The 27449-nt window shown below is 35.0% G+C and overlaps 1 protein-coding gene across 2 annotated transcripts in view; it reads right to left on the bottom strand.

Moving 5' to 3' along the window:
• Nucleotides 1-17697: 17697 nt before the first annotated feature.
• Nucleotides 17698-27449, bottom strand: part of LOC121415936 (very long-chain acyl-CoA synthetase-like) — a 30243-nt gene continuing 20491 nt past the window's right edge. For both annotated transcript variants that reach the window (XM_041609337.1, XM_041609338.1), the window contains exons 6-9: nt 24385-24478; nt 22601-22799; nt 20423-20520; nt 17698-19286 (exon numbers count right to left, since the gene is read on the bottom strand). In XM_041609337.1, coding sequence (XP_041465271.1) covers nt 18979-19286; nt 20423-20520; nt 22601-22799; nt 24385-24478 — 699 coding nt within the window. In that variant the 3' untranslated portion in view covers nt 17698-18978. The remainder of the gene's footprint in view (nt 19287-20422; nt 20521-22600; nt 22800-24384; nt 24479-27449) is intronic.

Here is a 27449-nt window from a genome sequence, read left to right as displayed (position 1 = left end):
AGCTGTATTGAAGCTGGCAACAATTTGAAAATGAAGTTATTAATGTATATTAAATCGCTTTGAGGTTGGAGTGAAAATGATAATAACATTATGTTAGCTGTATGAGTACATGTAGGCCTACATACTAATTCATTTATAGCGGCGCACGTTGTCATGCTTGTGACACAATATCCTTTACGCGTGATTACTGACGGGGTTTGCATCAGGTCCGTTGAACTTGAGGAAAGAATAAAAAAAACTGCAAAAAGTCAAAGTTGATTGTTTACGTAATAGGATGAGTTAAAGTGTGGTCAAATCGTACATTTATTAAAAAACAAGAATGGTGAGAAGTAGAATAATGTGTACATGGTGCCTACATAATGATGATATACATGGAGGATAAGGACAACCACTCCAGTTAGATGCCATATGATTTATGTTCGCAGTTTAATATCGTATTTCATATAGACGAAAAAATCACGAAGCTTCCTAGGTTGGGCCTATTAGTGAGGCGAAAAAGAGTCGGGACAAGTTGAAGAGTTTCCCTTGGCAACTTCCAATCCTTAGTCATCAAGTTTCTTAATTGATATCTACAAAAAGTCTTAATGTTTCCATTCTTTACGAAGTCCATGTAAATTTTCGTATTCCCCATGTGGGTTTTTTTTTTTACTTCACCATTCTGTTACCTTTTTTTCTTAGTCTTCTTTCTGGTCGAATTATTAACGAGGCAAATGACGATCCTTCCATTGTCAAATGTTTTTATTTACGAAAATATTTCTTAAATCTTTTTGTAGAAAATGATCCCTCTCCCCTAATAGTGCCTAAAAGTAAACTGTGCGAGCTTGAATAGTTGTTTATCGTCTTGTTTTCAAACACCAGAAAATGTGGTTACGAACGGAAAAGACAACCTCGCTTCCTTGAAAAGCCACACATACATGTAAGTACCCGTTTAAAGCAGCATCGTAAAATAGAATATTTCTATTTTGTCTTACGTAAAAAAAAAGACGAAATGCCCTCGATTCGGTGGTCATTTGGAGATCATCATTCGACTGTAATTTCAGAAACTGGGTTTAATGGGTGCTTTACTAAATTGGGGCATACGCTATTGATCATGTCTGTTTTCCATATGAGGAGACTTTCCATACTTTAGTCAGTGAGTCGATTGGTAGTTTCTGATAACTTATATCATTCAATACTAAGCTGCCATTTGTAACTATCTCGTTTAGAAGAAGTAATCGTAATAGTAGTAGTAGTAATACAGTGCGTATAAAAAAACGGGACAGTCTTGAAAAGTCTATGAAAAAATTATTTTAAATTTTGATATCTATATTTTGATGTTAATAGATGCTCTGAAATCTTATCTTTGAAATGCAATTTAAAAAAAAAAAAAATTTGTTAATGCTTGAGCGAACTCGGGACGTTTTTGTTGGGGGTTCAAAAAGAGGCTTGCGCCAGAATGGCAGAATATGAGTATTATGATGATCAGACTTCTTGCTAATCAGCAGACTTCCTCTTAACCTTTTCATTATCTGTGTCATAATTTTCGAATTATGCTGTCAAATTTTATTTAGTGTTTGTAGTAGTAGTAGTAGTAGTAGTAGTATAGTAGTAGTAGTAGTAGTAGTAGTAGTAGTAGTAGTAGTAGTAGTAGTAGTAATAGTAGTAGTAATAGTAGTAGTAGGAGGAGGAGGAGGAGGGGGAGGAGTACTAATAAAATAAGCATCAGCTATTCATGATAGTATACATGGTATAGGTCACGGTACTGTGATATTGACTTACCGGGAACAACATAATTCACAATCTTGGACAAAGCTTAATAAAGAAACCAACAGGGAAGATGAAATAATTATATCTCAAAATATAATGGTACTCCCTCAAACATTAAGATGGATAAAAGGGTTCAAGAATTACTAGTATATTAGATACTTTAATTGCCAATCAAGCTTTTTTCAAGGAGCGGTGAACGCATTGTGCATATAGTGATGAGAATCGACTCTCAATGCTCCCGTTAAAAAATGTTATGCATATTCCTTCATTTTCTTCAAATATTCAATCTCAAAAGTTTGAGCACAACGCCAAACTTGTCAAATTCAATATTGCCATCCCGCATTCTATCTTACTCTCTCTTTCTACACCGATTGTAATTTTTTGTGTTAAATTCATTACCCTAATAGGAATAGGCCTACTACACTTAATATCAATAATCAAAACATTATATCTTGGTAAAGAAGCCCCCCCCCCTCCCCTCTCTCCCCCCGGTTCCTCTCTTCACTCTATTCAATCCTCGACAACGCCTATAGGGGAGCGAACGGGTATCCACAAGTTAGTATCATTAATACATTTATTTGTTGCAAGATAAAAGAGCAATGTAGATTTAAAAAATACCTTGGTTAAGGACCGTGCCGGGAATCGATCCCCGGACTTTCATGGTGTATCTGCATGGACGTCCGCCACTCCGGCCACGGCACCTCGAATCTTTTTATTGCCTCTTAATTTGGTAACGTATACAATAAGGTCTACCAAAATCGTACAATGATTTATGTAATTGTTTGACGATATTAGAGCAAGCGGCAGGAATGTTAAAATAGGGAAAAGTGTGCATAAAATATTACAAAATTATTATAAAATGTTATAATAATAGTGTAAATGAGATAATGCAAGTATGAAAAAACCCGAACAAAATAGATTAGTATAATAAGAAAATAGAGAAAAAATCCCTACAAGATTCCCCACTTTATGCCGTGGACTAACTGTGCATTTTCTTTTCATTATGTCTTTGAGTCAAATCGTCGAAGGAATCTTGAAAGGCAGTGCCCAGCACTCGACCCTAAGACATTACAGATACTTATCTTATCCCATCCACTCAAAGAAATCGAACAACTAAGCTTCGGGTTTATTCCTTCAATCACTAACGCATGTATTTCCATCCTAATTCGTCTATACACAATGCTGCTGCGCCAGTACAAGATGAGCCCCCGAAAGCAGACAAAATTAGAACGCGTATAATCTGTTTTTCCCCCCAAACCCGTACATGGACATTTTTCCTTGTTTCATTCCATTTTTTGTTTTGTTTTTCCATCTTTCTTTCTTTTTTTGTAATCAATATTCCTAAATTGGGCTTTGAATGATCTCAAATGTCAGAAATTTGTCTCTTCCGGCTCAGCGGAATGCATGATAAACAAATCGAATTTAAAAACAACTGCATTCCAAGAATGGAGTCATGACGAGTACAAAGTATAACAAATTGATATTAGCTCCCTCTCGGGTCGATAGTTGCAAAAGCATCAGATTACAGATCACTGGCGACAAGATGTATGGAAAATATATTTTCAACTGGTTCATGAAACTTGATAGCTACAATTCAGAAGAAGTGAATGTTTTGAAGGCACGATTTCCCGAGTAGGCCGCTCAGCGAGAAAAAAAAACATGTTGTCATCTTCAAAAAAAAAATATGTCCACCGATCTGTGTTATCAATTCAATTCAATTCATTTTCATTCTTCAAAATAATACAAATAAGTACAAGATAGATTGATTCAATTTGAATAAATAATAGCATGAACAAAATGCAATATTGAAAAAAAAATGAAATACATATTTGAAAGTGATTTAAATATAAATTAATATACATGTCACGTTTAAATCAATATAATCAATATCATTAAATATAATTAAATCAATGCAATTATATATTGTAAGAAGAATGGAGGGGTCCACTGAAAAGCAAAGCTTGTAGAATGTGGACCCCTCAAAAATAGATACAAGGAATATAGAAATATACGTAAAGTAATACATGAAGATAACGAAAAGGGCAAATAATAATAATCATGATAATAGTAAATAACACGAAACAACATAACACAGGAACATGAGGTGGACAATAGTACGATGACAACTGCGTAGAATATAGGAAGAAAAATAGAGATAGGGAGTGGGATGCAAAGCTAATTTGCTGCATATATATTATGTCTACACATACATACACACATTTACACCCACCCATACACACACATACAATTACACCTTACACATGCACACATACACACACACTCGGACATACACACATACAATATAAAAGGTATATTGTATAGACAAGCTATAACTTTTATATTTCAAATTTTATGTCTAACTGGAAAAACAATAAGGCTTTATGTTCTGTATAAACATAAATAGATTAGCAAAAAATGATGCAAAACTTTAGTTTAAATAATGAATATTATTCTTTAGGAATTTAGGAGCATAAATTTTAATTTGTTTTTAAAGGACAGTAAAGAACGGGCATCTTTAATCTCATCGTCAAGGGAATTCCAAAATCTTGGACCTGTATATAAGTAAGTATTTTGTGCTAGATGCGTTATGAGGAGGGGCAAGTGATATTCATTTGACTGCCTGGTGGGATAGTACTGTTATGGAGGGATTGGTTTTGGTGAAACATAGAATCAAATATGCGTGGCAAAGAACTATTTTTGTATTTATACATTTGTCATATCACCTCCTATAACAAAACAGTGTTATGAAGGGAAAAAGTTGGATGAGAAAACAATTATAATTCAACAAACAAGAAAGAGAGATAAATCCATAATAGGTTAAGAACGTATACGTAATTGATGTTTTTCGTTTTCAAATGGAAAATTCAATGTTATATTCAAGTGTCTACATACCAACGCCTCCAGATCGCGCTTACTGCTTGTTCCGTTTGCTGTTCCCCCGCCTCTGCATGTTCTGTCTATATACATATACTTGTCTGGTAATAAATTCACTCAAATCCAAATCAAAGAAAGAGCAAGCACTTTCAAAATCTATTTTTGGCTGTTAATTAGAAATGAATGTGTTAAAAGTAATGACTCTATGAAATCAGCTTAATTTAAAAATGCAGTCATTAACTAATCTAAATACTATGCCTAAAACAACAACAACACACTTTGAGATGAAGGAGCCCTTCCTTGTATAGAGAGGCTATTATTACTAATCGCAGGCCTATACATGAATGTCGAGACCTTATAAAAGCCAGTTAATCTTTCAAGGCAACCCGATGTAATTATACATGTATACATGCAGAACTCAATTGCAAAACGGGTTAGTTCCATTTTTCCATCAAATTTGTTTTTAATTCTCAGTTTATAGACTTTAGGTAGCTTTATTAATATAAGATGATACCAAAGAAAAATTGAATTTCCTATTAAAAAATGGACAAAAATGACAAAGAAAAATCACCTTTTTCAGAATGGGTTAGATCCACAAAGGAATTTTTTAGAAAAGAATATTTTTAAAAATATGAAGACAGGTAGATTTCTTTTATGCCCAATTTCATGTTCTCATGGTAGGGTATCATGAAAATTTTGTTTCGCATAAGAATATTGCGATATGGGAAAAAGAAAAAAAAGAAGACTTCAGTTTGAGTGGATGTAGCCCCTTTTGCAAACAAGCTCTTTTGAAGAGCTCATTTTTCAAAAGGGTTTAGCTCCATTTTTTATAATTTTTTTTTCTCAAAACCTTTTAATTTTTAGTCGCTCTGGTGATACCATAGAAAATTTGAAATTCCCATTGGAACGTGATTAAAGTGGCAAAGAAAAAAAAGATCGTTTTTTTATATTAAAAGTGGATTGGATCCATTTCAGTTTGCTGGCAAAGGGTTAAACCCACAATGGTAATTTTTTGAAAGAGATATCAAAAAAAAATCGGAGACAGGTAGATTTCTTTTATACCCAATTTTATGTTCACACGGCAAGGTATTAAAGTACATCATGACTATTCCGTTTCTCATAAGAATATGGCAATACGGGAGAATGGAATGGTCCAACGTGGTCATGGTGACCAGACGTCCTGTTTTTTCCCGGGATCGTCTTGTATTTTGCCCTTTTGTCCCGGCGTTCCGACAAACCTTTCCCGGGACGCCTATTTGTCCCGTATTTCAGAATATTTTTGATTGAACAAAATGTAGTTAATACATTTAATAGTGACGGATTTCCATCAAGTAACCAACAGAATGACGAAGCAGAGACAACAATAAATAATAAAAACTTTTGCAAGTTCTGCGGTGATTTTCTTTCTAACCCAATACATTGCAAACGAATTGGCCTCCTGACATTGTGTGGCAGGCTACTAGGTAGGCATGTACAGATGTATGATCGGAGCAGAATCTCAATGGTGCAAATAATATGACATGATAAACAGTTTTTCCACCAAAATAATCACAAAATTGGCGGGAAATCTGTATAATTATATCATGGATTCTCAGATTACTGATTTAGAGATGTATTCGGAGGAACAAGTTATTAAGTTTTCATAACTAGATCTAGTTGTTTCGGTTTTCGTTTTGAGTCTTGTTGTGTATGATGCCGCAATGTTTCCTCTAATTTTTAAGTTGACAATGTTTCACTTTGAAATTTTATTCATTTCTAAAACATTTTTTTTTTTTATTTTAAAAACATATTGAAACACCAAATATAATTATGATTTTTGTTAGATGATTAGGTTTTTTTTTGTTTGCTTGAAGTTTGAACTTTTTTCCTTTTTTCTGTCTTTTCTATCCTTTCTTCATCCTTCTATCCTTCCTGCTTGCCCGTGTTTGTTTCATCTATCTTCATTTCCTGCTTGTCTTTCCTGATCCTTTCTCTCTCTCTCTGTTCATTTTTCTTTCTTTTCTTCTTTTTGTTGCCTTCCCCTTTTATCATTTTTCCCCCTTCATTCTTTTTTTCCTTAAAATTTTTCTTTCACTTTAACCTTCTCCCTCTCCCTTTTTTTTCATTCTCTCCTCCCTTCATTCTTTCCTCCCTCTCTTTCCTCCTTTCTTTCTTTCTTTCCTCTTTCTTTCTTTCTTTCTTTCTTTTATTTTTTCTTTTAATTCTTTCCCTTATTCTCTCCCTCTCTCTTATTCTCTCCCTCAATCCCTTAATTCCTTCCTTCTTTCCTTCCCTCCTCCCTTTCAGTTTTTCTTCTTTCATTGTTTCTTTCTTTCAAAAGAAACAAAGAACATTTTTCTTTCATTACTTCTTTCCTCCTCCATTTTCTTACTTTCTTTTTTTATCTTTCTCTCTTTTATTTTGTCTTTCACACATGTATTCATCTTTCCTTTCTTTCTTTGTATATTCAATTCAAAGAATGACGGAAACCCTTTTCTCTTTTACTCTTTCTTTCATCTTTTTTTAATCTGACTTTCTTTTATTCATTTCCCTTCATTATACCCTTATTTTTTTCTTTCTTCTCAATTCATCACTTTTCCTTCTCTTTCATTTTTTCGTTCACCCTCCCTTCCAATTCATTATAGTTTTTCACAAGTCTAATACTGTGTAGCTCTCTTTGTTGATCTTTTTTGTCGATTGTCCCGTATTTTATTTTGTGAAATCTGAACGTGGATCTAACCCATTTTGCAACCAAACTTTTGGAAATGCAGTTTAACATTATAATTATGAAGATACAATTTTAATGATGTCTCATTCGTAGAAAATTGAGACTTTTCAAAAAGGGGAAATGTTTTATATATATAATCAACGACCTTTAACTGGACGAGAGGTTTCTTTTGATTAACTTGCACAAGCTTAGTCTGACTTCTTTTCTTCTTATCCTCTAGTTCCGTCTTACTATATACTTTCACTTTTCTTTGTGTTTGTTTTTATAATAAATTATTCTGCGTGATTATTGTTTCCCTAATCAGCTAACATTGTTATCTCGAGACTTCGCGATATATGAAATACTAATTACTGATAATCCAACATGCTTTCAAGGACCAATTTAGACAATCTGTCATACAAAATTTACCTACATACAGGGAACAAAACGGTCAATGAATGGTAATGGCGTAAGTATCAGACTATTCCATAAGAGAGAATTCAAAGTATCAATGTGGGTTTATGCCATTACCTCCGGACCGCAACTACGATAGAAACCGTTGAGGTATATGTAATAGTTCGTACGAAAAATCTGCAATAAAACGGTTAGCCTTTTTAAATAAATGTACTTATATAGCTAAGTTTTTCCTCGATCCCTGCAAACGTCAAACTCGATGTAGTACATTCTGTATATATGTGCAGTAGAAGAATAAACTGGTGCATTTTCACTGCATGATACGCATGTGAACGGCGAATATTTGCAATTTAAGTGTGAAAATGTGTTTATATCTTGCAATCGGCGTATAAGCTATTTCAAATAATGCATATTCATGAGCGTGCGAAGGAGCGCGCTCCGACGCGGCGACTGACGTCAGATACATGAATATGCACGAGAGCCATACACACACAGAGTGCGCACGCATTGATTTAGAGCTTTCGATCGATACAGGCCTCTGGGAGATGCCTGCGATAGAGAGTGAATAATTGTTTTCTTTGGTGATGTGTGAACGTTGGCATATGAATTTTAATTGGATTAAAACAATAGAAACATACCTCAGTGATTCATGTACTCTTCTTTTGCGTGAAACCCAAATGGTTGGTATTATTTGGAAGGGGGGGGGGGGTGACTCAATATTTAGCGTGAACGAAACAGATTGAGGAGGCCGATTGTTAATATTGAAAACAAATTGCAAGTGGGTAAAGATAACAAGTAAAATGAAACAAAAAATAAATTCCAGCTTGATAAACAATGTCGTAATTATCTTTCCGTGTAAAAGGGCAAATAGGTCAGATGATATTCAAGAAACCCCAATGATCTACTAAATATTCATTAAGTAATTGCCAGTGTCAATGTGGAAATAGTCTGCTATGCAGACTCTGAATGGCTCGTTCGGTGGGATCTCAGCGCGCGCAGCGGGTTGATGCTGGTTTGCAAAGCAAACCAGCCTGAACATGCTGAAAGGGCGAGCGAAGCGAGCCATTTCTGCAGCCATATATAGTTAGACCTAGTCTGCTTTGAAGACTCGTTGAATCGGGTGTGGTACACACACTGCAGATGTGGGTCTACATTTGTAGACTAATGTGGAAATTAGAGATATTGTGCTGGTTTCACATAATATTGCTACCTTAAATATTCATTATCAGATTTTTATAACTCTCGGCGTTTTACTCAGTGAATTAGTTTTCTTACAGATACAACTATTTTCAGCCCCGACCACCCCTGTCAAGACAAGCGAGAAACTAGCAACCGCAGCATATGGATGAATATCATACAACTATTTTGATCAGTGGAAAGCCAATTCAGTGTGGGAAAGCATCGATCGATCTGAATAATAAATTCACAAACATATACATCGATCGAATTTGGACAGTAGCTGGCGTCCTTAAAGTTGAATGTCGAGTCGAGTTGAATGCTTGGAGAGATCACTCAGACAGAAGGAATTAGTGAAGTTCTATATATTGGTGAAAAAAATGTTCAGAAAATGGTAAAAGCATGAAAATCGGCACAGAGGTAGAGTAAGTTATTCTAATCACTTTTAGCAGGGGGTGCCAACCTGAATTTGCCAAACATAGCAACGGTTGCTAGGTAACATATTTACCTTAGTAACGGAGCTTTATTGGGCTTAAGTAACATTTTCATGAGCGATGTGTTGCATGAATTTTAATAAAAAGCATGTTCCTTTGTATCACAACAGTTTTGATCCATTTATTCACAGCAACGGCTGCTAATGGACCACTTTCCATAGCAACAAATTGTTTATCATTGTTCAGATGAATATGATCAATATGATTTACTCATAATAGTTCAGAAATTAAATCTGGCCCATAGATTCCTCATGTGATGTATTTTCTCATAGGTATACGTAATAAGCACCATAGCAACGGTTGCTAGATAACATTTTTCCACAGTAACCAATTCGTACAGGGTATTTTTTTCATTATCATAATTCATATGAACCATATCTTCTAGCATTAAGACATTAATTACAACTATCCAAGAACAATTATACCATGTATACACGTCCATGCGAAATACCAGATGATGTAACATGTTTTCTGTAGCAAACAATGGTTAAAGGTCTTACAGTAAGATTATTAATAGATGATATTGATTGTCGTAAAATCTTGCACAAATCAAACTACCTCATGATATGGTTCATATTTCCATAGAAGATTCCTATGGGTTCTATATTCTTGATATAGTAATCATTGCTGCATGGTTAAAAAAAATCACCCTAACACAAATTTTTCTCCATTTGGAAACCATTTTATTATTATGGATTAACATAAACACATTTTAAAGATCGGCTATCGATTTAAATTATTTGGTGTCTTTCATAGCAAAGGGTACTTTGTTAATGTTTGTTATTACTACATAATTTAGTTACCCATTTATCATTGAATGATAATAGACCTCATGTTTACTTATCTAAATGATTGGCAATGGAGATAGAATTGATCGAGTTTCTATCATCGAGAATTACAAGTCTAGAAACCGTTGACATTCTGGAAATTTGTGGCTATGTATTTGCCCTAAGGCTATGAATATCCTTTAAGACCCTCTGTAACACCTACAAATGTACAAATGCCCTTGGAAAGAATTCCACAAAACCAACATTTACCAAGAGAAGAACAGTTACAAGAGCTCACCAGGATGTCATGGGTGCTTACAAGTTGAATATCTCTGATCTTGGAGAGATGAAAAAATGACCGCCAAGAATTGATTGAGTCAACTAAGTTAGAAATTATTTCAAACACCAAAATTCCGCCAGAATTTTTTTTTAAATGAGCGGTTGGATACTACTTTATCTCTAGCTAACTGTAGTCGTTCTCTTTAAAGACAACAAACTCTGCCTTGGTTTATCCCCTCCCTTTCGAAGCATGCAATAAAGATCATATTAGCTTCCCATACCGTTTCTGGACCTAATGCCATGTGCAGGAGTTGATTTTGACTTGTCAATTCCGTCTCCAGGTGTTTTGACTTGGATTAATCCTGCAGCTCTGTGATCTATCATGACGTGGAAGATCCTGCATATTAGAGTTGATTTTGACCGATCAGTTACGTTTCTGGTCATGTTGGCCGGATCCTGTAGCTATATGATTGATCTATCATGACTCGACCCTGCAGAAGTTGATTTGGACATGTCCGTTCTGTTGTAGGTGTTTTGACCTGGTGCAATCCTTCAGCTTCAGGATTTATCATCACGTGAAAGATCTCCCAAGAGTTGATTTGGACCGACCATCAGTTCTGTTTCTAGGCTTGTTGGCCTGGATCCTGCTGCTCCGGGGTCTATCATGACTTGAAAGCTCTCGCAGAAGTTGATTTTGACCAGTCAGTTCCGATTGCAGGTGTTTTGACTGGGATCCTGCAGCTTCATGGATCATTACTTGAAAGATCTTGCAGGATGTACCATAACGCACTTGTAATATTTGGGGCCCGTTGCAGAAAGAGTTGCGATCAAACGCAAATCAAAAAAATCTTGCGCAACTTGATTTTCAGCCAATAAAGCACTCGTGTTAAGGACTTGCGTTTAAACGCAACTCTTTCTGCAACAGGCCCGAGGTTGGCTGGACGTGTTCCATACTCTACCACAAAACCCCGGCACAGAACATTAGCATTATAAGTTCCGATATGCTTCTTCTTTCATAATACCTCCAATAAAAAACTCAGATGGAAATGAATTTGCTGATTGCACTATCACCTTATATAATGTCGTTAGGAGGAGAAATGTCTCTCTGATTGACGAACAATTCATTGTTACACCGAAGATGATGATGGCTGTAACTTTCTTGATGTATTCCTCTGTTGCCTCTAATATTCTTTGTCGAGCATAATGCATGCTTTATAGTGGTTTTGCTTTTCCCGACTAATAATCAATCCAGACAGTCTTAACCTAAATTTTGGACTAGATATATGCCCAACTCTGTGAAGGCATGTGCGACACATAAAATGTACATTCTATTCATTCGCTAGAATGGTGCACAAAGTCCCAAGCTATTTGGAACTGCACAGTAAAGATACTTTTTCTTCAATATCTACATAGAAACTTTTACAAAATAAATGATTCAACTGTCCAGCATTATAATCAAATAAAAAAGGCCCAACATACATACAGACAATGATACTTGAGCTGTTTCAGATCTACTGCACATGCTCTGCAGTGCATATACAGGAAATGATTCTTGAGGTTGTTTCAGGTCTACTGTACATATATATACAAGTCAGACAATATATCAAAATTTTACTGACAACTGCCTATCCATTACTCGCCATTACTTCCCAAGAAGGTTTGTCATTTAATTGGGAGTGATTAGTTAATGTCAATAAAATTTCAGTTTCCCTTTTCCCTCAAGGTTCGGTGTTTTTCCGAGTGTTCCATGTTAGATCTACTACAATACCCTGTTTCAGTTTCATAACAAGAGAGATCCTATCTGCACATTCAATGACCCAATGATGATTCTTGTCTGTGTGTTAGCCTTGTCATGTGTGAGTAAAAAGTATGCAAAAATAGTAAAATTATGTATATCGAAATTAAGTTTGTTACCTAGATAAGATTAGGCCTACTATTCAGGCATTATGATTATTTGGACTGTCTGAACTTTTTAGGGATCTTGTATATTTTTTTCACTCCGGAGTCATACCTCGACCAATTTTCTAACCACTTTCATTCAAACCTGTCCAGATGTTGTATTAAGTAATATTATCTATAGTTGCTATGGAAATGTGTTGCTTAGCAACTGTTGCTATACATGGTTGGAATGTTTCTTGATATGTGATTGTAAAATGGGAGCTTCGAAGTAAAAATATAGTTTTTGAAAAGTAGATAATACCCCAAAAATGGTGGTTGTCAAGGTAAATATGTTACCTAGCAACTGTGGCTATATGAGAAGAGGTCAGGTTGGCACCCCCTGCTAAAAATGTTCAGCACTATTTTTTTCTACCTGTCAGCCAAATTTCATGCTTTTACCATAATCTGAACAATTCTTGCTATTTTTTGCACCGATCATCTAGACTAATATATCTATGGTCAGGGGAGCGTTTCATGAGGTGACACCACAATTGCTCTGTGCTTAATTTCGTCTAAGAAGTGGAGTTAGGGTTGTGCTTCATACCATTACGTTGAATATTGTGCGGCCAGTCGGGTATTTGCAATAATGGGATGGGTAGAACAACCTCAATGTAAAATCAAAGAAACAGTCGGTCGTTAAATGCTTTTAAATCAGGATTTAATAACAATTGAAGGAATTCCTGATCTTCCGTACATCGTATAAAACAATCAAATATATGAAGAAAAATAGTAACTTTAAGGCCTGGTTAGTTTGATATTTTATTTTAATTATTGGATTACGACGAATTTCATGTGATATGTTCCTTCTTTTTCAAAATCGTTTTATGTGTGTGTGTTTATGAGGGTTTCATTTACTTTGAAACCAATTGATTCATTGAAGTTGGCCATTCGATTAGCATGTAGAAAATAGAGCGGAGCAAATGTCATGGAACCGTTTCACGAAAGGACGTGTCAGACGTTTATGATCCGACAAGTCCCATTTTATCTCACAGTTGCCATAGTAACAGTGCAACTCAGCCAATCAAATTCAAGGAGAGTTGTCCGACCTTCCAACTTGCCGGACAAAAAAATGTTGAAACATTCCCTGCATGGTTCTTGATTTGAGACGTATGTGGTCTAGTGGTTAAGGCACTGGCCTTCTAAGCTGAGGACCCAGGTTCAATTCCCTACAGAGACATTTTTCGGGGTCTCACCAAAATTTTCAATAGGTATGTTCACCATTTTCTCTATATTCACTTCTTTCACAATATATAAAAAAATCACATCAATCTTGACGAACCATTCAAAATCTACATCTGCACACTTGTAGTAAAATATCATAAATTCATTTTAATAATACCCATACAAAATACAACTTCTTCAACAACAGTGAGATACAGACCGACAATAAAATTGGATCTTACAAAATGAGTACATGTTATTATTCTAAATATGCAATGGCACAATACATAAACACATGTAGAAAAAACAGTACACAGCAGTCTAATAGTCTAATAAGTGGATATAATGGACAATGCCCCCCCCCTCAGAAAAATAGTAATGACAAAATGAAAAAAATATATATATATAATGAATGGCACAACCTTGAGAACAACACAGTAATTCATTTTCTTCTCACAAATCTGTGTTCTTTCAACTGAGACATTAATAAAATACTTTTGTCAAGAAAAATATTTTTTCTAAATTAAACTGCATATCACTTCATCTGTCAAAAATTTATTTTCTTAGTTATTTGGTTTTAACAATTAATATCAAAACATAACATGCAAAGTGCAACATTGATATAACTAAATATATATCATACTAAATCGATAAACAATACTTTTACAAAAAAGTAAATTTTAAAATAGTGAAAATATTAACCCCCTTCTAAAAATACGTGGAAAAGTCTTACAACACAATATCTTCTTGCTGTTGAATAATTAATGTGATTAGTTTAAAATAAACTGTATTCTTCTTTAAGAGGCTGGAGGAATACGAATTTTGATTTTCACAAATGATACAAAATATCTATGATCTTTGAAGACATTTCAATGGTGAACATACTTTAACAATTAGTTACTCATTTTCATTTTTGAGGTATCAACAGCCCCACCATGTAGACAGAATTCAACAATCAGTGCATCCAAAGTAACAAGAAAAAAAATATACTCATTCTTCCCATACAAGACTTATCTACTATAAGATTCATAGTAAAGATCATTTACTTTTCTTTCTAAGTACCTAATTTCTTTAGCATCATAATAGGTATATATACTTCCATCAATTGTTCCTATTATTACAACCTTACCCCTCCAATACCTCTGTCCGCCCTTTCACATGGTAAAAAAAGTTGCAATTTGAATGATGATTCCAGTGAAAAATAAGGCTAATGACGAATATTTAGCATGTGTGAAACCAAACTAGAACATGATTAGAATCACAAACGCTAATCACAGTCACAATTACAATAGCAATCATCGTAATTCAAGATTCATGTGTGAAAAGGTCCTGTAATAACTATTCATCAGCTTCCTAGTGTTATGTACTTTGATGCCTTCCCAATCTTGATTTCAGTTTAATCACATATATATTCATCTCGAGATATTTTCCCTACAAAAAAATTAAATTATTCAAGTGTTTGCACACTGTGGTCTAGTGGTTCTGACTTTCGCCTTTAACAGATGGCCGTGGGTTCGAATCCTAGCCATGGCGAGTTTCCTTCAGCACGAAATTTATCCACATTGTGCAGCACTCGACTAAGTCTAAGGTGAGGTGAATTGGTACCTGGCAGGATTAATTCCTTGCATGCACTGAATGCCAGTGATGGAACAAAAAGCATTATATAAATCCAGCTATTTTCATTATCATCAACAGATGTCAACTAAAAGTTAACCCTAAAAAAGCTGGGTTATTTGGACCGCTCTCACATCCAGGAAATGAGGAGATCTGGGCCTTCGATCGTGCGAACGCCGCAAAAATTTGCACAGAGGTTGTGTACGATAAAATCTACAAGGCTGTATGGCTGTTTTTTTTTCACAAGATTTTCATTTATTGAATTGATTATGCTAAATTACGCATGAAATAAGACATTTGCACTAATCAACTATCATACGGCCCCAAAAACCAAAAATTTTATAATCACAGACTCTCTGTAGGATCCCGATCAAATATACTTTAAAAAAATTGGTATCAGACTTTTTTTTTCTTATTCATTTTCTTGCTTTTTGAATTTCCTTTGTATTTCTTTGTATTTTGACTTCCTGTTTTTTTTTCAATGAAATTGTTGCAGACTTAATTCTGATCATAAACAATACAAAATTAATCAAGTTTTGTCAGTAAAAGAAGAAATAATGATGCATTTATGAATTTTGGCTGAATACACAATTTCTATTGGATTTGTACATGAATTCACGTTTTTGAGCAATTTTGGGTCTGACATGCACTTACATAATGTTGCATAATTTTGTAACTGTGTACCCGGGCATCGCAAATTTGGTCTCAGAAGTTGTGCGAGATTTGAAAGTAAAAAGTCAGCGAGCAGCGCGGTTAAAAAAGGGTTTAAAGGATAACAGAATATGAATAATATCCATTCTATTTGTCTTTTCACATTCTTGCTTGGTATTGTAACATTCTCTACAAGGACTCATACCTTAATGTATTCTAATTTGATTTATAGGAAAGGTGCAATACCCAAATACTCAATGGAATGGATTCGAAGACTCACTGCTTTAATATCATATTACATTGTATAAATTGCAGTGTGGCACAACACTATTAGCATCAAATCAGCTTTTAAGTATATTGATTAATTAAGCCCTCGCCTTTTTCTTAACCAAAATTAATGTTACACATCAGACAGTCAAAGGGGTATAATAAAATACAAAAATACAAAAAAATATAAATACATCCCCTTCCCCTGACAGAAATAGCTCTGAAACTCTCAAGAAAGGACAACTTAATCCATTAATCATATTCTATTAAGAAAATCCCTGAATTCTATCATAAGGCAAATACATTTGTAAACCTTAATCTTTTTTTGTTTTTTGGTATATTCATAGATTAATTAGTATTCATACGCAATATCTTTGTAATCTCCAAATTTATTTGTTAAATTGCATCCTCCTTGGAAAGATAGATATTTAAAGTATGCTATGTTGATAAAAAATAATAATTATGTAGACAATATGTTACATGTAGTCCATGAGTACACTAGTTTCCTGAACACACAAAAACACTTTGGGTAAAGCCAGATATTGTTTTGTAAAAAAAAGAATATATACATGCACAATTGAATAAAAACCCATCATAAACCAAACAACTGTCCTTATACATATAAGTGCTATAGATACAAAATAGGAGTACATAATGTCATATACATGTATATATGTGTGACTTATTAAAAATTGGTAGAGTTTATATCAAAGTTTCCCTGAGTATACAAAGCCACCATCATTGCATTCACATGCCTGTCATTGGTGGGATATTCACAAGAACATCTGTGAGTCAATTCATCCAGTCTAAAGCACATTAACTGATATCCACCATCGTCACCATCAATGTAGTGTAAAGGTAATATCATGTAAATGATAAATATCAATATTCTTAAAGAATGAACTGGATTTTCTTCTTTTTTTTTACAATTATCTGTAATTTGTTTTCAACATTTGTTACAAGAAATAATAATAATAAAAAAACGCTTCTATCCCAAGTTTGCTCTAGCTCAGGCGACATCGATAAGTTTCAGAGTTACAACCAAAAACAGTGCATCTTCTGAAACTATAGGTAAAGGCAGTAGAACTAGGATAAAACATTAAACTTTGGTACTTCACCAAAAGAAAAATGTTGCTTTTAGCAAAAAAAAAGAGAAACAAATTAGCCAAACTGAAAAAAAGAATTTTTCAAAGGACCAAGTAACCCAAGTAATTTTAATACAGATCATCATTTGTGACCAATATACAAAAAAGCTATGTTATAATTATCATACCTGTATAAGACTTGAAAGTATGAACACCACATCGATCACTCCATCTTATCAATTTTTCATACCAAAAATACCCTATTACCTTTAACTTGTGGCTAAAAAGCAGGCACAGTGGACAGTGTGAGACACAGGGCAATATATTTTGGGCATCTATTTAATGAAAAAAAAAATATTTCCAAAAAAAGAGTCTTTTGGCAGTGAAAGTTATAAATTTGACACACACACAAAATGCCAGCGGGGCTCCTAAAAACGTACTTCAGGAAACAAATGAAAAAATAAAATAATTTGTTTGTAATGCTGTACTAAAAATAGAAATACATAATTTGCAGAGATCAACAAATTTCATTCATGCCTTTCTGACACATTTGTCCAATAATTCTGACAGCGTTTGTTTTCATGTTTTTTTTGTCTATAAGATGCATTATATGCCAAGAGCTAAGAAGTTGAAGGTGATTTTGAATAGCATAATTTCGAATGTAAAAAATTACGAATCATTTTGACCTGATTAATGAATCAAAATATACCCTGTATGTAGCTCAGTAAAAATATATGACAAAAATATATGATCATTTTTCTTTTCAAAGTATAATTGTATAATAAAATGAGGCTACAGAATAATTAACAAAGACTGACAAACATAAATGAACCTTTCAACTATTTATATTACTCATATCAATGAAAGATCTTAACAGGTCTTTTAATAAAAGAAATGTGATCCGATCACATTGTGTGGCAGGCTTCAGGCTATTAAAGGAAAATACAAGTGGTGATATACAGCCACTTGCACTTCTTTTGGAGCACATGAAAATATTTTTATTATTTGAATTTTTGGGGATTCATATTTACACTATTCTTGCATAACATCCGATAATGGGTTGCGTAGCTTATGATTTAACAAGCCACCAAATCACTTCAGCATATGAAAACTTGTTAAACTTTGGTTTTACTAATTACTTTCATTGACAATTTTGGAAATATTTATATTTTTGCTACAAAATCTTGTCCTAATAAGAATAACATTGTTACACATGTGAGAAATCATTGGCGTGAATCGCATGGTAAATTTCAATCTTATAGTGAAATGCCTGAAACTTGCAATTAAAGTTTTCAGAACAATAAATCTTCAGTAACCATTTAAACAAAACACAGAATAGAAAGAAAGACAATGCATGCAGCCCTCATTAGAAAACATAAAACCAAGTACTGCATATAGAATCTCTTACAAAAATGGCTTTATATCTTGAAAGCAGCAATATTCCCAATACAATAACAAACCATCATAAATAGAACAACATTTTATATTATAAGCACCACTATTTAGCTTGTTTTATGAGTTTTGGGTATCACTAATAATGCATTCTCCTTTTTTCAAATTACCATTTATATCCAAAAGAAATTCAAATAAGGATATAAAAAAATAGCATGTGAAATATGATGGCTTTACTGCAATTCATATGCAAAGTTGAAGAAATATTCACATTTCATACTTTAAAAAGGAAAGATATATATATTATTACGAAAGAATGGATCAAAAGATAAAGATGTCAGAAAAAGCACTTCGTGAAGAAAACTACACCCTTCAAAGATTCATTGTTTAAGAGTCAGCAAAAGAGAAGAGATGAAGTATGAACCCCAAACAGCTTAAAGTTTGAAGCTTCCTTGCTGTATACTTTCCATAATGTTTGGACTAATTTGAACATAGGCACCTTTGGCCTTGTCGACGACGTAGAGGTCATCGGAAATCGTCTCTATGTTGAATCCCTGGCTAACCAGCTGTTTCTTTTTGTGCTTGAAGGTAGTGGTGATGTCCATCTCGAGCATGACACGGATGAACTTGGGGCATGCATAGTCCGGGAGATGGTTGGTGGCATGGTCGTAGAGGTGTTTGAAATCTAGATTGTGACCATCTTGTAGAACAATAGCAGCCATTCCAGCTCTTCCTTCACAACCTGAAAATGTGGAATAAAAAAAGGAACATACATGCTAAATGCGAATTTGGGTTGTGGTAGCAATTAAATAATGAAACCAAACTGATTTGAAAAAAATAACAACCAAAGTATTGATGTAATATATAACAGTGGTGCTCTCGAAAGTTAACTCTTAACATGCCACGCACACTACTAACCCAATGCCACAGTGCTAATCCGATGCTAATCCCCTGTGCCAGCCACAAAACCCCCCTGTGCCACATTGATTTTGGGATCGCGAGTCGTATTCACTCCTTCCAATAGTCATGATTACAATTGCTTGTAACTCTCTAACGATTAGTTTTTCCACAAAATATTGTGCAGTAAAGTTGTAGGAAATTTCATACTCCTTATAATGATGTCCTCATTATATGGATTGGTTATTATCTTTACCGCTAAAATATGAGTTGTATCAAGTAGTTCCATTTTGTGGAGTGTTTTGTATGGATCAAAAACCTAGGTCTCTTCCCTCTCAGAGGCGGAGCCATATCTTGTAAAAAATGTAGAAATACTCGAAAAAGTCGAATGTAAACCACGTGAGTAAGTTTATCTGTCAGAAAGCAGAGTTCACACTGCACACAATAGTGCTAATTATGGCGTGCATGCGATGCGCAATACAATGCAAAACGGCGTAACAATGATTGTTATTCCGAATGTGCGCAGTCATGCACGAAGCAGGCGAGGGTAGGAAACAATGCAAGCACAAAGCAATCAATAGTAGGCGTGCGAGCACGAGTGTGGCATGTTATAGTAGGATACGTAGCGTGCACGAAGCACTCAATGAGTTAATGACCCCCCTCCCCCCCCGAAAATGAACATATTCAAAGTGTTTTCAATATCTAATTGTGAAGTCATGTGATAATATATGAGACTCAATAAAGTTTATTTCTCTGGGCTCACCAAACATTTGAGTATTGTCGTCTACATTCATCACTCCACATGAAGGAGTGCATTGTGTCATGGAATTCACTAACTTTTTTTCTCAACTGTAAACAGATCCTCCTCCTACAATTCCACCTTCTCTCCACTTTCTTTCTTCGTCTCCAACTTCTTCCATCTTGATCCATATTCCAAAGTCATTAAAAAAAAAATGAAATCATCCTTCTTTCCATACTTACCTGGGACCTCCACTCCATAGACATTGCATTCCATTATAGATGGCAGTCTGTTCATGATGTTGGATACCTCGATTGTGGATACATTTTCCCCTTTCCACCTACATGTATAGGGAAGATATCATGGAGAGTAATAGAGAAAGAAAGATATGAGTACTACAGGTAGTCAGAAGGGCAGGGATCAAGTGTTATATATTCTTTCTATGTAGGCCTATTTCCTGCCAAAACAACAAAAGTATATACATGTATTGGGCAGAGACAAAGCATTCTACAAATTAGGGACATGCATTACATGTACATTCTAGAGGCATGTCATTGGGCCAACAAACGTGTACAAAAATCTGCTTCATTTGAAAGAGTTCATGGCATAGGACACATGTCATGAGTTAGGAAAAATAAGGTCAACGAACACGTATTTAAGTTACATCAGATCTCAATTCAAACAAACTACTACAATACTATCGATACTAGATAATTTGACAATGCGCATACTTTAAAGATTGTAGATATCACAATCAACAACTCACCTTTGATCTAAAGTAAATAATGTGATCCACTAGAACCCTTTATAGTATGACTGATCAGATATTGAGAAATAGACCACATGTTCAACCTTAAGTAAATAGTCTCGATTCATTACAAAATGTGAACCCTGGAAGTTTGAATGTCAAGGCATTTTAAATAAAACAGTGCCTGGGACTCCCTTCTTGCAAGTTAAGGTGATAGAATTTGAAAACTATATAGAAATGTACAACAAAGTAGTTACTACCGAGTCTTCATGCTTCTGTGTCATGCATGGTACTGTACCCCCCCCCCCCCTTGCCCCCATCCCAATTCTAATATATGTACTCTATCTCTCTTTTTTAAATGTCTGTTTATAGAATCTCTCTCCACCTTCACTCTTTCTCCCCACTACATCAACATGTATATATACCTCCCCAATCTCTCTCCCTTTCTCTCTAAGCATTTTGCTTCCCTTAACCCCCCCCCCCACCATACATGTACTTGGGTGGTCATCTTTACCAAATGAGCGATCCTGACTTAGGGAAAAGGGGGATATTTTGGGGTCTCAATTTTTTCATGGAGGTGAAAGGGGGGGGGGGGGCAGGATAAATTTATATTATGCTATTTGATCTATTATGCAAAACTATTGATCTAAGCTTTCATAACTGATAAGGGAAATTTCAACACGAGATCAAAGCTGTTTTGTAATGGATACCATAAATAACCTAGCATGTACAATACATATATAAGCAACCACTTCATTCATTTATAATCTATTACTCTTTTAAAATAATCTTTTTTATCTTGAAATGACAGATAATACACTATTTACATGTAGGAGCAGCCAAAGTTCATTGAACTTGCAAATCATATTACACATTCACGTACATGTACTTTTCAAGATAAGCTGAAGGGTTTAATAATCAAATTTATAAATGTAGAGAGCACTCAAGTGACTCAATTCTTTGTCTGATGAACCGACACTATGTGAGAAGCTACGGTATATATTTATTTGACCAACAAGCTATAAAACAAAACAACATTAATAATCCCAAGACAAGTTTCTATGTACATGTAATGGAAATGGTAATTAGAGCATAAAAATCCCAATCATAGTCTTGCAACTGATTTCAAATCCATAATAACATGTACTTCTTGCTTTCTTTATTAACCAACACAGAGTACAGTATAATGGATACATGTGTAATACATGTATTCAAAAGTGATCCATCACTTGAAAGATTTGCAATTCCAAGCGTTTCATAATACATATGGTGGGTTGATTACCCTCATTGTGATATTGCTCCTTTGTGCCAATCCCGAGAGATAGGTCAACCAGTGCATTCAACACCATACACTGATCATTGACTCTCTTTCAGAGTAAACTCCATTTAAACGCTACAGTTTTCATACATCTCATTGAGATACTACTGAGTATTAATAGTTATCATTCCTTGCATTTGGGATTCATCGTTTAATTATAAAATTTTTCTGGAATTTTTCAAATCTCACTCACAGCACTTGCTGTTTTGAAACTCTGAAGTAAACGTGGTTGACAAACACACCTCTCTTGAAAATGAACGCTGGTGCTACATGTATATGAAATGTACAAATTGAATGTAAGTATTAGTTTGCTGCAACAAAAAAAAGTCAGTGTCTCCTCTGGTGAAACCTTACCTGAAAGTGTCTCCTAGCCTGTCTTTGAAGTACACATACCCATCCACATCAATCATCATCAGGTCACCACTGTTGAAGAACAGGTCACCGGTCTTCTTGACATCACGGACCAGCTTGTTCTGGGTCTGATGCGAGGGACCGCGGTAGCCAAGAAACTTGTTGAAGTTGTCCAGTTTGAACAGCATCAGCCCTGTCTCACCTATAAGGGAATCGGTTGCAATGGGAAAGAATATGGATTCTCTTCCAATAAAGTCGTCACACAATCAGACATTTGTCAAGGGAGACAATTTGTCTGACAAAAAAGTTGTTGAAATGCTTTAATATCAAATCATGGCAATGGAACAGTGCACTCCACGGCATATTGTACAACACCTATTAGCCTGTTGTCCATAGGCCAAAGAGGGGGGGGGGGGGGGGGGGCTGAGCTTGCGTCATACATGTATACACACATACATGGACTGTATAGTGAGTGATTGTATTTCCGACCGGCCTTGCATTACCGAACGCGCGCATCATATGCATCAGAAAATAATCAAATACTCTCAAACCTTTGCAACATCCTTCCAAAAGGAACTTGAATAGAAAAATGATCAAAAACACAATTTCGAAGTCTTTATATCCTTAAAACAATAAAATATGGTCAAAATAGCTCATCAGTGACCTTGTTGTTTTCCCAACTTTTCCCATAGAAAACACACGTTCGGTAATACGATACCTTTTTCAAGTGACCAAAATATTTCACTTGCAAAGAAAGGTCCGATTGGAAGTTTATGTCGTAAAAATGAAAAACAATTTCGGCCAAATTTTTGCATATTTATATTTTGTAGGTATTTGTGTATTTATGGTGAAAGTTTGGTAAATTTTATTGGAATAATGTGTTTGATATGATCAAATTCATGAAATGTGTTTGGTTATACGATCCACTACCATACTATCGAGAACGTACTTTTGTAAACGTAGGCTATATGCACACTGCTGCCACAGAAGTCAAGAGCATGTCAATATGCTGCTCACATATTTTGTTTTTGCTCAATATTCTTCCCTTTCTTTCATGGATGTACTGGGGGAAAAGGTAATGCAAACTGATGTTTATCATCAACATACATTCATCTAGAGTATTTAAGTTGCTAGATAAATGATACATATCATTATTATGTGAACCCATTGGCTATTGCAACAATGCAACCTCGGAAGTCAACAAGTTAAAGAGGGGAGGGAAGTCCATCCCCAAAAATATTGATTTGAATTACCAGATAAAATTCGAACATACCAAATGCTAAAAACTTTATCAAAATCGGATTGAAAAGTTAAGAAATTTTAAAATGTCATGTGACATTTTTCACATATATGTTTATTTACTCACAACACAGTAATATGCAAACTAAATGAGAAAGTATGACACCTACTTGCTATTTCTTTTGCATTTTACTGTTTGAATTACACAATATTTCATTTTCTGCACAAATGGCAATAAGAAAGCTCTTCATTGCATCTCAATAGGTTGCATAGTGGCAGTTTTCCATTTTAAGAAAAAAAATCAAACTTTTTTCACTTAAAATACTGATGAGAAAACTAGGTCATAAGTCATATACAAGAGAAATGGCCCTCTTTGTCTACCTCATTTGCATATCAAATGACCAGGAGGTGCATATAACTCTTTTGAGAAATCAAGCAAAAACTTTACAATGTCATGCACCTTTCTTATTTCAAATCATAATTTCATTGGGGGTCGGCTACCCCTTTAAAGAAGAACAAACTACTTAACTAAACAATGCCCGACTCACCTCTCGGAACTGGTTTACATTTCCCGTCAGACCCTCGTATGGGTTGGGCGGTAGCAAAGTCACATTCAACCACAACACAGTTTCCTGCAAGTTTCTAAATTTTAATGGAAAAATGACAACAAAAAAACATATTGAAACTACTGATATTCAATGTCGCATATAAACAGAAGGCAAGGATAAGCAAAATGTTTTAATTGTACAGAGACCAAAGAAGAAATTACCCCAAAAAAAAAAGTTTAAACTTCAAAGTTGTCAAAGTTCTTTCAGTCACGTTTCAAGGCCACATCCTTTCAAAGCAATAATGGGCATTTTCAGTACTGATACTCAAATCACAAAAAAAAGAGGAAAAATAGAACCGTGCATCCATGTAGGATGCTATTGTACTCTTTCTCATCTCCACTACTTTTTTTCTTTTCCCTCTACCCGTTCCCTCTCTCTAAGAAATATTGACTTAAGAAACCATGCTGTGTTCCAACCTTTGATCCCCTAAATTTTTCTTTTATCATCACCTCTAAATCTTTCACTCAAACTTTCACTTAAACTCCTCTTTATTTACACCATTTCAATAGTCTGTATATTCAAAAGTATGTGTCTTTTCCTAATCTTTGTACAAACATTTTATTACTTCAGTAAAGTCATCCATTAGAGTTTAATGCAATTCTACTACACCCAGGCCAGTAGGAAATACGGCTAAAACATATTAGAGCTGCCAAATGATAGCGTATTGTACTTGGATTATTAAAGTGAAATCAAATGAGAAATAGTGATACAAAAAGAGAGGCAAATCAGCTATGGGAAAAGAAACGTAGCAAACAAATCTCTGCAAATCTGTAGCAAAAATATTTACCCACCAACGTCATTTTATTCGTGAATGATTTTCTAAAGCTTAGTCATGGGAACATACATTGTAAATCAAATACACATGTATGTGTAAAACTACTCATCCGACTATAACAAAATGTAAGCAAGCAAATACATCATCATGATGTATTTGCTGGCTTTATTCATCTGTAAAAGCATATTCCATACAGATCTAAAAAAATCACAGAAGCTGCAAATTATCCAGATGTTATATTTTCTATTTTTGTAAACCCTGACATCATTTATTGTTCTCTTGTAACCTTGACATTTTTGATACCTAAGATTTTCATATCAAACAAAAAGGGGAAAACCTCAACCTATTGAGATCAAATCAAGTGTGACAGCTTCAAGCATTATGCTACAGATACACAGATTTGAGTTTTAGGGTGGTGGCTTGAGGAAGGGGGGGGGGGGGCTCGCCAAAGAAGACATACACTAGGTGGTTTCAGACCGCCTCTAAGTTCGTCAGTTCCAGGTATTTTCTGATTGGGAAATTTACCTGATCAGAAAATACCAGGTAATATTGGCAATGTGAAAGCAAACCACACGTAATATCCCCGAAAGAAAATACCCACTAAATAGTAGGTACTTGGCAAAATTACAAGAACTTTTGCGGAGATTTTTCCAAGGTCGCAAGTATTTTGGCAATGTGAAAGCAATTTACGGGAACTTTTAGCCCCGCGTGAAGTTGGGCGCGGGCCCCGTGGGTGGCTGCTGAGCTAGTGGTTTTGAATCTCACGCCTTGCCTGCTTATCAGACCATACTGCACATGCTCCTAACTTCAGGAATTTATCCCGAAGGGTATGTTTCAGGGCAGTGTTAATGCAGAAATAATTAATGGATAAAAAGTTCTTGTAATTTTACGGGAATTCTTATGATAGAGGCGGTTTGAAACCACCTAATGTAGAAGAAGGACGTAGAGGAGAATAGGAGGGTTGGGTTGAGGATAGACCATGTGACTATTAAACCGGGAGAGTGGAGGCAGGGGTTTACCCTGTCATGAGCATATCGTAAACAGCTAGACAAAACGGGAAATGAAACATTGGACTACTGACGGATAGACTTGAAGCATGGAGGCAGGATTTTGATGGCTGCAGGAAGAAACAAAATGTGACATCTGCCTTAAACTGACAAATGTGTCAAAATTAGCATGGTACACTCTATTAAGAAATGATATCTAACTTGCTGTGCTCATGGACCTACATGTATATTGAAATGGATGATTAATGCGAGAATTCTTTGATGCAATCATAGTCGCCGTATCCTGATTATGTGCATATAAATGAGAACATACAGGTGTTTTGACAATAGCAGCTACCAACATGACCAAGGCGAATCAGATCTTTACAAAGGAATCGTTTTTCTATTCTTGGCATTTGTTAGCTGATGTCCTGTATAAGATTATACCTTGCAATCGAGATGCTTCAGATTTGGAACAGCAAATTGAAAAGCCCCCCACAACCTACGAAGACGATTTTTGTGATATCAAATATCTTATAATCGATTTGCACGCTACGAGAGAGGGATGACCCCTACAAGAAACCCACCATATTTCTCTGGAATATTATGAGGAAAGTCTGTAAATTGTGATTATAAATTACAATCAATCAATTACATTTCAGCATCTATCTTGAAATATTCATACATTTCTCAAATAAATACCATGAAATTACAACAACCATTTGTAAACCAGAACTGCACATTAATTTCCCAGAATTTAGGTGATTTATTACCTTCTGGGCATACAATTTGTCTCATGTTAATGTCTAATCACCGAAGGCTTCTGTAACTCATGGCATAATTGGCGGCGACCATGATGGGGTCACAGAAGATAAATATTTAGAGAATGTTATTCACATAACATTGACAGTCAGATGTTGGTGAATTCATTGACTAATCGATTAATGTCTATCTTTCATAGGTCCCTGCTGTGCTCAACTGCAAACAAAGCCATTGGGATAACAATATACATGTATATGGCAAAATCAGGAAGAGTTTGCAGATACTTTCTAGGACAATGGAAACAAGAGCATGGGAGAGTGGGACCAGTCAAGCATACAGACATTAAACTTCCACAGCACAATAGGTTGGCTCAAGCATCCTCCTCAGACATTGTGAACAGATTAAGGGACTATTATAAAGCTGAAACTGACATAACCTTTGAATAGTACATTACATTCTTTTCATTCTCCTAAGACCCCATT

The sequence above is a fragment of the Lytechinus variegatus genome, chromosome 5 (assembly GCF_018143015.1).
Source record: "Lytechinus variegatus isolate NC3 chromosome 5, Lvar_3.0, whole genome shotgun sequence".
NCBI lineage: Eukaryota > Metazoa > Echinodermata > Echinoidea > Temnopleuroida > Toxopneustidae > Lytechinus > Lytechinus variegatus.
Note: the sequence above shows the minus strand (reverse complement) of the source record. Positions and strands in the feature narration are given on the sequence as shown.